Source organism: Sander lucioperca, chromosome 11, assembly GCF_008315115.2.
Source record: "Sander lucioperca isolate FBNREF2018 chromosome 11, SLUC_FBN_1.2, whole genome shotgun sequence".
NCBI classification, from domain to species: domain Eukaryota; kingdom Metazoa; phylum Chordata; class Actinopteri; order Perciformes; family Percidae; genus Sander; species Sander lucioperca.
In genome coordinates, this window is record NC_050183.1 from 38,752,463 (window position 1) to 38,765,736 (window position 13,274).

General features: G+C 41.2%; 1 protein-coding gene across 1 annotated transcript; it reads left to right on the forward strand.

Annotated features, from left to right (window-relative positions):
* Positions 1 to 999: 999 nt before the first annotated feature.
* Positions 1,000 to 11,511, forward strand: sh3gl1b (SH3-domain GRB2-like 1b; the record flags this gene model as incomplete). Its single annotated transcript, XM_036007243.1, has 7 exons — positions 1,000 to 1,414; positions 6,596 to 6,664; positions 7,464 to 7,536; positions 7,625 to 7,768; positions 8,054 to 8,187; positions 8,286 to 8,444; positions 11,317 to 11,511. Coding segments are annotated over exons 1-7 (819 nt in total), but the record flags the coding sequence as incomplete, so codon positions are not given.
* Positions 11,512 to 13,274: the final 1,763 nt, after the last annotated feature.

Here is a 13,274-nt window from a genome sequence, read left to right on the forward strand (position 1 = left end):
CACAGATGAACCGATCTATATTCCCACATGAAATAATACATTTAACAGATTTCTTTTCTTTGAATAAATTGTGGTTTAAACTTTATTACCTTTCAGACATTTCTTATTTGGTAAGATGATACATACAGACTATGGAAAGGAAAAACAAATCTTAATTTGCCATTTTTACACCTATGGGAAAAAGGCGTTTAAAAAATTATTTGGATTGACTACAGTTTTTATCATTCCAGTCCTCATACATAAAAGCAGATTTACGGATTCCCTGTATTAAGAACATGTAGTGCATTATTACCCCTATATGGTAGATAATAGCTGTTCAGAGATCCAACTACATGCTTGAGTAAGTAAATCATTTAATGTATTCTCAACCAGGGAGACTGTGTACAATTCATAAACCTTGCTGTCAGTTTGGTGTTTCCAGATAAGGCAGCCAGCTGCCCTGGGGCCCTAGAAGCTCCAGGCTTACTGTGTGTAAAGTGGTTTGTGCTGATTTAATTGAAATTTAGTTTAGTTAGATATGAATGACTAAAATACAATATAAACTGAGATGATGGTGGCCTTAAAATGGCTCCTTGTTTATTACCTAAACTCAAGACCCTATGGTGAGTTATTTTAGGGATTTTCTTAAATTCATGATACATGATATTAACCAAAGTGCTGCACAGCAAATGTTGGGCAAGTAGGTAGTATTCCAGTATAGAAAAAACTGACAGACAGAGAGTGGAAGGAAGGGGGTTAATATAGTGGCCCAGCTGATTATTTATGCACTGGGGGCACCCTAGCAAGTTAATAGTTAATCATTCATATTTCAAGCTATCACATACATATACTAATCTCATTGAATGTATCTTTGCTAATTAGGGACCACAATGTTTTATTAGTTTCTTCAGACATAAAAAGGCTGTATTGCCTGAGGATGTGAACATCTGGCCTGTAAATCCTGCAGCAGACAGACAGACGGTTGTGTACCTGCTACATCCAGCAGGGGGCGGTGTGCACACACAACACGCCTGCAGCGTTAACTCGTGAAACTGATTTCTTCAAAGCGGCTGGTGCACATTTGGTGCTTTGTATAACCTTTAAGTGTGCCCTAGATTTTTAATGCCTGCTTTTTTAGTTCGGGAAATACTATTTTCGTGGATTTAGCACATTTCGTTCCGTTATCTGCTGTGACAGTGTGAAAAGTCAGCCTCGGCGTGGACGTGGTCAGTTGGCGTGTCCCGTGTCGGAGTGACGGCTGTGCAGTCCTATGATTCCTCCGAACCAATTTTTGCGCTGGCCCCTTTTCTAACATACTGTATCTCTAACTTTAGTTATACCGTGACCTATTTACACCTTCGTTGGAAGTTGAAGACAGTCGGGGTTCAAGATGTCGGTAGCGGGTTTCAAGAAGCAGTTTTATAAAGCCAGCCAGGTTTGTAAAACCTTTCTTTTAGCTAGCGACTGTCAATGTAGCAGCTAGCCTCATTTAGCATGAGTAGCTAGCTGTTTTATAGTTGTCTAATGTTATTAACGCTTTGTTAATGTGGCTGTTACTGTGTGGTGACAGCAGAAAGCTAACGTTAGAAACGCATTGTGTTACTGTGTAAAAGGTTATTTTCAGGTTGTCACGTTGTGATCTATTACAGCTAGAGTTAAAGTTAAGGAGCATCTCTCGGTTTTGCATTAACTTTAAGTAATGCTAAGTAACGTTATTATGCGGTTAGCGGTTTACAGGTATTTAAGCTAACTTTACCTTACCATGCACTGCACCAATTCAGATTCAGAAAGTACACATCCTGTGGTAAACATTAGCTAGCTCTGTTTGCCTCAGGGACTCTCCGGGTGAGTCAGAGCTCAGAGTATAAAGACAATACACTAAAAAGTCGTGCAATATAAACCAAGCAGGTATTGACACATTCAAGTTAACAGTTTTGTTTACTCAGAGAAAGACCATTTCCCTCTTTGAGGCAGTGTAACCTCAACATTAGGTTTTAAAATGTTTCTTTGCAGTGAAGACCTATTTTACATCTGTGTTTAGTCTTTTGTTTAGTGAGACGGATCAATATTTAGGGCAGTTGAAGTGAGACATCTAACATGCCATTGCGTTAGAAATGCCACTGCCTGCTATGGAAATACCAAAGTGTTACTGTCTGTTAGTGTCTGAGCTTTGGTGTGCATGTTTTTAATTTTGGCCAGGTCTCTAAGTCATGGGTGGGGACGGTTAAAAAGATTTTTTTGAGTCTCTTTTCTTCCTACCCCTGCTGATCTAAGCAGGAAAGACATTTGGTTTCTGCCCCAGCTTCCTGTCAGGAACAGACTCAGATCCCTGTTGGTTTCATGGATGTATAATAAAACTGGTCGGTTTGGTTGTGAGGGAAAATAACACGATTTAGAAGCTGTCATGTAAGGAGTCTTGGTTCTTACTGCAATGAAAGTGAATAGTAAAGGTGTTTGATGGAGATTAAGTGGATTAGTGGACAAGAAAGTGACCCAAGGAATGATGCAGAGAAGGAAGTGGAAGAGTGTCCTTTCCCTTTGTTTGACTGCAATGCAGCTGCTTTTCTTGCCAAAACTCCATGAGAGTCAACAACAGTTGACATAGCTCAGATTTTCTTCACTCGATGCATACAGGAAGTTGGCTGTGTAAATGATATCTGTGTCCTGTAGCTTCCATATCCTTGTTTTTCTCCTTTACTCTCTCTCCTTCCCTGTTTTTCCAAGAACTACTCTTAACACTAAATCTTAAAAACATGAAATGTCACACTCAAAGAGCAGCACAAAAACATCACACTCTGAAGTTCTAGGTGTCACAGTGGAAGTGATTGTTAGTCCTCAATGGAGATGACAGAAGAATTTGACAGAATCCAGTAGGCATTTGACCTATATTTGTGCACTTTATCAAGTTTATTTATGCACTCACTGAAAAGTCTTCTGGTTCTCAAATGCTTACATTTACAGCTGAATATAAAGTTATGCTCACATGGAGGACATCAAAAGATTAAGTCAGGGATAATACTCAACAAGTTATCTGCTTCCCTGTTGTAACAGATGACACAGATGCAAAAAGATGCAAACAACCTATTTTTTTATTACACCAATAACACTAGCTCCATGCTCTGTAGATAAGCCTAGTTTCTGCTGCCCTTGCCTTGTGTTGAATACTAGTGCAAACAACAGCAAATAAACACCCGTGCAGAGTTGTCCAATTATACTGTACAGTTACCAGAAAATATTATACGTACCTCTGCCAGCCAACCAATTTCGAGAACTCCAAGTAGCCATAGTATAATTGTGATATCCTGTGGTTATTTTTACCTGCCTTGCCTTCTTAAACTTGTAACATAACCCTGAAGAAGCATCAAATCTATAATTCATAAGAAAATGCAACTTATTCTTTGTCACAACAATTGCAAGGTAAACAGTAGAAATACAGCATTCACGTTACAAAGTAATCCACCAGGAGTGTGTGCTTACTGTCTTTCTGCATTGGCCCCCCCGCTGCGCCGACGAACTGCCTCTATTCAAACCAATGAGACGGCTGTACTGTATTTTTTCAAGCAGTCTGAACGTGGCCTTACTGTTCCTGGCCTAAGATGCTCATTATATTGAGTCTTAAGACACATTTTAATCAGGAAAGAGTAGTTTACGGATATGTTGATAAAAAAGAAAATAGTTTGTTGCATACTTCATCTGGGATTAATCCCCATTTAAAGGAGTTATTATGAGTCTGCAATATAATACCTCCTGGGAAAGTATTACTCTAACTAGATAGAGCCATAATACAGGTGCTCGTAAAGATTGCAGCCATTGGCTCCTGTGAGTATGAAGGAGGCAATGGCAGTTGTAGGTTTACTGATTTACTGGAAATAACCGGGAGGTTAGAAAATATTTAAAAGCACAAGCGCTAAGAGGCATCACTAAGTGAAGTAAGAATAAAGGAAACATTAAAAAAAAGAAAAGAAAAAAGAATCAAATTCTTCTTGATTGAACAGGCCAAATCTCTATCACACCTACACTTTTTATAATTCCCTCATGAAATGTGGTTTGCTCAGCTACTGTGGTTGCAGAGCTCTATTTTTAAATCCCCCTTTGCTCTCCAACCACACTGACCTGGTTTTCATGTATTCTAGACGCAGTGTTGTTTCTATAACCCTTTTAATTCTGCGCGTACCATTTTTTAAAATTTTTTTTATTACAAACGATGGCTTTGACAATTAGCATGTTGTGCTACAACAAATAAGACACGTTTGTTGTGTGGCAGAAATAAACTACTGAAAACGATGTGTTTCCCCGCCAACTAATGTTTACCAGCTGATTTTTCAAAGGCTATGTTAGGAAATGATGCTGATCTACATTAGGCTGCCAATTCACCTCTTTGTCTTACTTCTCATTTGGCCTCAGCATAAGTCAACTGGGTCTTGCAATCTTCAAGTCATCTGAAGCCAAACAAGATCTTGATCTAGGCTTTGTGATAATGCAGTTGCCCTTAACTGACTACTAGTAGCTTAAAAACCCAGTCATTATGATGAAAAGGATCCCTGTTATAGACTGCTCCCTCTCTGTAGCTCTCTGCGTGTTTACACCAAAACGTCAAGATGATAACCTTTTTGTGGATGTTTTTGGGCTTCATTCCTTTGAGCCTGTGTGCATGTAAATAATAATGTTACAATGACATGAGAAATGGGATGTTTACTTTAGCAGAAGAAAAAAAAAAAAAATTTAACATTACTTAGTGGCTAACGAATCACTTTGCTACTAAGATCTCAAGTTTAGTTACTCTCTTCCCCTTCCCTAAAAGTCTTCTAAGCCAGAATAGGGTGTCAGGAAAATATAAAATAACAGAAATGTTGGACTGTAGACTGCAGTCTTAACTCTGAGGTAGGGAGTCAAATGCTAAGGAGAGTTGAGGCTGTATTTTTATTTGTGACCTGAATCCTCGAGGCCCTCTGTCATGTGCTTACCGCACACAGCAGCGATTCAGCAGTATAACTCGAAGATCCCACACTATTAGGTCTGCCAGCTGCTGCTGGGGAAGGAGTAACAATTATGTTTAAAAAAAAAAAAAAAGAACAAGGGGGTAAATAAACAAACCGTAATTATGATATCTGTCTAGCTTTGATGTAAACCTTTGTGACTACATATCAAACTCTACTGTTCACTCACCAATCATAATAGTGTTTAAATAAGCGTTTCTTCAGAAAGTCCTAGTAATTCCAGTAACACACAGTTTGAGTCATATAGGAAATGACTCAAACTGCTGTTGCTCTATCAAAGATGAGATGAATTTGAAAGGAAGGAAAGGAAAATGGTATCTTTATCTTTGAATTGAATATGTCCGATAAACCAGTTCAGACCAGAAACGATCATTTGTAAAGGTTACAGGAGGATTGCGCTAAATTATGCATGCCTATGTAGTATAGGCCTGGTCCTACAAATATACAGTTGTCTAAGATACTAATGAATTGTAAAAAAAAAAAAAAAAAAAAAAAGAATCACTTATTGATATGCTAAATCTTTAGGAACAAGTACTGTGTAAAAGAGAATGAAATCAAATGCAATTGTAAATGATTTATCCCTCTTTCAGGACCTTTTTTTTGTAGTGTTTTATTAACTGTCCAGACTGTTTAAAAGCTCCCTCTGTTAGTACACTGGTCGGAACAATTAAACATTAACATCAGGGTTGTTACAACCTCCCTCAAATGCACAAGATCAAAAAGTGTTGTGAAGCATTTTGTCTGAAAAAATCATGGCATACATCTAAGTAAAAGTAGATGTTGTGGTCCACTTTTGTCTTTGCAGAATGGGTGTACAAGTGACTCTGCAACCAAGGACTTTTGTTGCGTGCGTCATGCCATTTTTTATTATCTTGCTGATGGTGATGGGGGTTGTTTTTCTGCCCATTTCACTGAGAGAAACTCAGATACGGAACCATGTAGCTTAAGTATCTTGAAGTCACAACAGTACTCTACAAAGCCAGAAGAACGGTTTCATTCATTTTTCAGTTCTCTGTGAATGACGTTTGTCTCTGAAAAAAAATCACAAATCCGGCTCCCAAATGAAGGAATTAGCCCAGAAGGATGCACAGAAACACTTCACTGTACATGCACAGGAAAGGGACAGTTTTCCGTTTGTTAGACTTTTGTCCGTGGCCTAAAAACATGCTGAGAGATCTCACTTGGAAATACAAATGCTTTCAGTCAACATGTTTTAGTCTACTCATGTTGTAGCATATTGTCTTTATTGAAATAAAAGCTGGTCCAACATTTCTTCATCCTGCAAAATGTAATAAGCCAAAAGGATTGTACAACACTGCTCGTGTTGTGGTTGTTGGTCTTTTTTTAATTTGTAATTCCTATGTTAAAGTCACCTGAGGAGTTGGGTTAAAGGTAGGATTTGTACAACACAGTGCTCCACACAAACATTTCGCTAAATGAAATGTTCATTATTGCATTGTCTACACAGAGAAGGCGTGTGTAAATTAGAGATGAGCTCATGTTTGTTTCCCCACTCAAATGAAAACCTTATGAGCAGGCATTACTTAATTAGTCTTACTGTCTTTCCTCCCCCTTTCTCCTCTCTCTCTCCCCCTCTTTCTGTCTATCTCTCCCTCTAGATGGTAAGTGAGAAAGTTGGAGGTGCTGAAGGAACTAAACTAGATGATGACTTCAGAGACTTGGAACGGGTAAGAGAGGCATCTTTCTGTGGTCTTAAAAGAGCAACATCTTTGGCCAAAGCTGTAGGCCTGGTTGGTTTGACACACTACAGTCAACCCATATACTGCTGTGCTCTTTCTGTGGAACTTCTGTGCTTGATGTTTACACCCCCATTTAAAGCCATACACTCTGTTGGTTGAGAAACAATTCTGACCTCAACGTTTATAAAGCCCTGTAAAACTGTTAGGAAGACATCAAAAACAACAAATCAATTAGCAACATTTTGATAATTGATTAACTTCTCAAGCAAAAATGCCAAAATTCACTGTTTTCGATGTCTCAAATGTGAATATTTGCTGGTTTTCTTAGTCTTCTTAAATGGTAGTGAATTGAATATCTTTTACGTTTTTGGACTGTTAGACAGACAAAACAGGCAATTTGTAGATGTCATATTGGGCTCTTGGAAAACTATTTTCTGACATGTTATAGACTAAACATGACTAAACACTTGTAGCCCTAGTTTACATTTTTGATGTCGTTCATCATCAAAAACATAAATGTGCACAAGAAGGCATTCAGACCAGCATGTTGAGGTGCATGTCACTATAATACACATAACATATACTATATTCCAAACTGGAATGGAATGAAAAAGCTCACTGTATTTTAAAAACACTTTAAACTGTGTGTATGAACCTATGAGCAAGCAATTGTTAACAAAAGGTTTAACAGCACACCTTATTTGCCTGTCACTGTTTAATGTTAGTTGTGAGTTCAAGTCGCTCTGTTGTATACTTCTGATGTATGTGTGCTTGCTGTATTTTGTAGAAAGTAGATGTGACCAGTAAAGCGGTAGTGGAGGTTATCTCCAAAACATCAGAGTACCTTCAGCCCAACCCAGGTGAGGAGAAAACATGTTTTCATGCATGTATTTAAAAACTGTTTAAACTCTGCGATGACATTTTTTTTTTTCAAACTTTCTTCCGCAGCATCACGGGCCAAACTATCCATGTTGAACACCATGTCTAAGATCCGCGGCCAGGTGAAGAACCCAGGCTACCCTCAGGCCGAGGGGCTGCTAGGAGAATGTATGAGCAAGTATGGACGGGAGCTCGGAGAGGAGACTAACTTTGGTAAGGTGTGTGTGTGTGTGTGTGTGTGTTGTGGTTTTAGTTCATTCCTAGCAATGAAATGATGGGGTGTGTGTGTATGTGTGGTACTGATAGATTGCATCTACACTGTTTACAGTGCTTTGAAATGCTTTTTGACTATTTTAAGTATTGTATTTGTGTCTGTGTGTGGTTTTATTTGATACTATCTGTTACTTTATGTGTGGTCTGATGGCGCTAGGATTCTATGGTGCTACACTTCAAATCTGCTATGTCGCTAAGGTAATAATCTCTGTCTGTGTGGCTCAGGCGGAGCGCTAGTAGATGTTGGAGAGGCTATGAAGAGATTGGCAGAAGTCAAAGACTCTCTAGATATCGATGTCAAACAGAACTTCATCGATCCATTGCAAGGGCTCTGTGACAAGGACCTCAGAGAGATACAGGTACATTGACAACATCACTTCTTCAAATTGAATTAGAGGCAAGATAACGATGACTCCTGTGCCCCTTCCTAAACTAACTATGGCTCTTACCACCTCAGCATCATCTGAAGAAGCTGGAAGGCCGTCGCTTGGACTACGATTACAAGAAAAAGCGTCAGGGCAAGATCCCAGATGAGGAGGTTCGACAGGCCCTGGAGAAGTTTCATGAGTCTAAGGAAGTGGCCGAGACGAGCATGTACAACCTGCTGGAGACTGACGTGAGGACTGATTTTTTCACAGTTCAGTGTGTGGTGTTAGTGAAGCATAATTTCGAGCCTGATCCTGCGTCTGTGCAGTCTATCTTTAAAATAAAAAGGGTAACTACATCCAAAAGTCAGGGGTTCTTCTGTTATTCTGCAGCTAAAATAACAATAGCTTCTGTTGGGTGGAACCAAATCATACGGAACACAGCATTTCTTACATTTACCCGCTTTGAACTAGTGATAGACCGATTTTATCGGCCGGCCGATATATCGGGCCGATATTTTCGTATTTACGTGCATCGGCTGATACGCGGCTGCTGCGTCCGCCGTTAGTTTTTTCCCGGCATTATTTACAGACAGGCGTCCACAGGCAGCTCTGTGATGCTGGAGACGCTGCAGTTCACATGCAGACCATGCACTGCCCCTCCCCCACTAGCACCATGGCAGTCATAAATTACAAATCAAGCACTTTATTTCAATGGCTATTTTTCAGGTTTATTGTTTTCTTAAATTATTTAAATGTGTTGACAAAGGACATTTTGTCTTATAATATGTCAGCAAGCAATGCATCATCAAGGCTGTGTTGTAGATGTTGATGAAAGCCTTTTACCCTTGCACAGTTAACCATATGTAGTGCACCCAGCCATATGATGCACATTGCACACATAATTTGGGTGATATGAATGTAAGATGATTGCAGAAGTGACACTGCTCTGTGTTTTTGTTTATTATTTTTAAAGAAATGGCAGAGCAGATTCCGAAAACAAATCCAGTGTGGCAGGGTTTACATTTTTATGATGTAAATTGAGGGAGCAAAAGCAATATCGACTCCAAATATCGGCACAAGAAAATCGGCAGCCAGTATCGGTCATCGGCTAAGACTGATGAAAAAGAAATCGGTATCGGCATCGGCACTAAAAAATCCATATCGGTCGATCCCTACTTTGAACACAGGGGAAAAAGAACATTGACATATCTCAAATATACAATCTAAAAGTACTGATTTTAGGTCCTTACATTAATATAAAAATCTATTACAAACAAACAGTATATTAATGAAAACATTTCAAAGGACAAGTACAGTTGTTTTCAGCCTAGGCCTTCTTGTGATGTAGATTGGCATATCAGTTGCTTCATTGTTGAGCTAGACTGAGCTTCGCTTTTGCTGCTGTTCAATACACACCCACAGGACAAACACGCCAATAGTTACACCTGTAAATAGGTTTAGCCAATACTTATACTGGAGATAAGCATGTTTTTTAAATAGCTGCAGTTAACATTTAATCACTATTTAGGTTTCTGTTTGCCCTGTACATAACTGAAGGTGTGCACACCTGTAGGTGGGGAAGCATATTAGAACAAAACATGGCAGGGCATGTACAGTATGTCTACATTGATTTGTGGGTTTTGCTATACCACAGCACAGCAGTTGGTGGTTTTAGTTTTAATTAGGGCTGTCAATCGATTAAAAAAAATAATGTAATTAATTACATACTCTGTGATTAATTAATCTAAATTAATCGCATACATAATTTTTGCCCAGTGCCTTAACGGTGCCTTTTTAAGAAAGTAAAAAAAAAAAAGAAAGAAGGATACTAAACAACAGTCGGCAACATTAAAGAACGGCTTGTTAATTGCTAGGCCATATGGTCAAAATTAAAAAAATTATTATAATATTAATTATTGATAATATCAAAATTAAATGATTTAATAATAATGTAATAACTATAACAATAACTTATTTCACTAGTAAATTGCTGTTGAATGAGAAAAACATCCACCAGATGGAAAAAGGGCCTTTAACAACAACTTTGAATGCACCACGAGGCTGTAGGTTACCAGTTTCATTGAACGCACCGTCTGTGTTTTTCGTCTGTGCTGCACATTGTTACATCCAGGTGTTGAATTACACCGTTGAGCGTTAGCTGTCAGCATTGTAACCGTGTTTAATCCAGCTACTAGCTAGCGGTAGGCTAACGTTAGCTGCTGTTGAGTGTAGTCTAGTGTTAACTAGCATCACGTGTAGCAATGTTTCTGTTGCCTGTAACGTCCGTTTCAGAGCATCAGAGAGAAGCGCATACATATCAGTGGCACCGGAATGAGGTGCCGAAATCCACGTTGCTATTCGGTCTGGTAGATACCAGTCGTGAAGGCACCTGTGCCGTATTAGCACCGGATTTCGGTACCCAACCCTATTCAGGAAGAAGATGTTTATAAGTAAATGTTCCAATCAATGATCCAGGCAGCGCATTCTCGTCTCCCTCCTTCATTTTACAGTCGAATGGTGGCTAGAACGGCTCTGGGACAAAGTTCAATATGGAATGGATTAATCTGCGCTATTTTTTTTGTAACGCATTATTTGTTCTCAGATTAATTAATCAAAATTAACGCGTTATTTTGACAGCCCTAGTTTTAATATTATAATTATATATTATAAAGGTGTGAGTATGACCAGTGCTTCCTGGAGGAAGTCGGTCTGTTCCGTATTTCCTTTTACTCTACATCAAGCCTATATTTATTTTGTTCCCTATGACTTTATAGATACTATGTACCTGTACATTTTAGCGGGAAAAAACATTTTTGATGATCTATACTGAAGGTCTACTTAATAGCATGAGATGAAGTTGAATCTTCCAGAAAAGTGGACAATGAGTGAAGATTATTTGGTCAAACAAATATAAATGATTTATTATCACACATTAGCTTCATAATCATCATTCAGTATATGCCCACATGCTGTCACTGGGGCTTTTATGAACTGTATTATTTTTATAAACCAGAATATGGAACTGTGTAGCGACACTGATTATCTTATGTGTGTGTGTGTGTGTGTGTGTGTGTGTGTGTGTGTGTGTGTGTGTGTGTGTGTGTGTGTGTGTGTGTGTAGATAGAGCAGGTGAGCCAGCTGTCATCCCTGGTGGAGTCCCAGCTGCAGTACCACAGACAGGCTGTGCAGGTGCTGGAGGAGCTTTCTGACAAACTGAAAGAGAGGTGCAGTAATGCGACCTGCCACACACAAATATCAACATTCTGCAGGGCTCCAAAATTTGAGAGTGTGCGACTGAATTTTACATCCAGTCGCACATGTCCATCCATCCATCCATCTTCTTCCGCTTATCCGGTAACGGGTCGCGGGGGTAGCAGCTCCAGCAGGGGACCCCAAACTTCCCTTTCCCGAGCCACATTAACCAGCTCCGACTGGGGGATCCCGAGGCGTTCCCAGGCCAGGTTGGAGATATAATCCCTCCACCTAGTCCTGGGTCTTCCCCGAGGCCTCCTCCCAGCTGGACGTGCCTGGAACACCTCCCTAGGGAGGCGCCCAGGGGGCATCCTTACCAGATGCCCGAACCACCTCAACTGGCTCCTTTCGACGCGAAGGAGCAGCGGCTCTACTCCGAGCTCCTCACGGATGACTGAGCTTCTCACCCTATCTCTAAGGGAGACGCCAGCCACCCTCCTGAGGAAACCCATTTCGCCCGCTTGTACCCTGGATCTCGTTCTTTCGGTCATGACCCAGCCTTCATGACCATAGGTGAGGGTAGGAACGAAAACTGACCGGTAGATCGAGAGCTTTGCCTTCTGGCTCAGCTCTCTTTTCGTCACAACGGTGTGATAAATTGAGTGTAATACCGCACCCGCTGCGCCGATTCTCCGACCAATCTCCCGCTCCATTGTCCCCTCACTCGCGAACAATACCCCAAGGTACTTGAACTCCTTCACTTGGGGTAAAGACCATCGGTTTCCTGCTGAGAACCATGGCCTCAGATTTAGAGGTGCTGATCCTCATCCCAGCCGCTTCACACTCGGCTGCGAACCGATCCAGTGAGTGCTGAAGGTCACAGGCCGATGATGCCATCAGGACCACATCATCCGCAAAAAGCAGCGATGAGATCCCCAGCTCACCAAACTGCAACCCCTCTCCACCCCGACTACGCCTCGATATCCTGTCCATAAATACTACAAACATGATTGGTGACAAAGCGCAGCCCTGGCGGAGGCCAACTCTCACCTGAAACGAGTCCGACTTACTGCCGAGAACCCGGACACAGCTCTCGCTTTGGTCGTACAGAGATTGGATGGCCCTGAGCAGGGACCCCCTCACCCCATACTCCCGCAGCACCTCCCACAGTATCTCCCGGGGGACCCGGTCATACGCCTTCTCCAGATCCACAAAGCACATGTAGACCGGTTGGGCATACTCCCAGGCTCCCTCCAGGATCCTTGCGAGAGTAAAGATCTGGTCCGTTGTTCCACGACCAGGACGGAATCCGCATTGTTCCTCTTCAACCTGAGGTTCGACTATCGACCGAACCCTCCTTTCCAGCACCTTGGAGTAGACTTTACCGGGGAGGCTGAGAAGTGTGATACCCCTGTAATTGGCACACACCCTCTGGTCCCCCTTTTTGAAAAGGGGAACCACCACCCCGGTCTGCCACTCCTTAGGCACCGTCCCCGACTTCCACGCAATGTTGAAGAGGCGTGTCAACCAAGACAACCCCTCCACACCCAGAGCTTTAAGCATTTCTGGACGGATCTCATCAATCCCTGGGGCTTTGCCACTGTGGAGTTGTTTAACTACCTCAGCAACTTCCACCAGGGAAATTGATGACAATCCCCCATCATCCTCCAGCTTTGCCTCTACCATAGAGGGCGTATTAGTCGGATTTAGGAGTTCCTCAAAGTGCTCCTTCCACCGCCCTATTACCTCCTCAGTTGAGGTCAACAGCATCCCATCCTTACTGTACACAGCTTGGATGGTTCCCCGCTTCCCCCTCCTGAGGTGGCGAACGGTTTTCCAGAAGCACCTTGGTGCCGACCGAAATTCCTTTTCCATGTCTTCTCCGA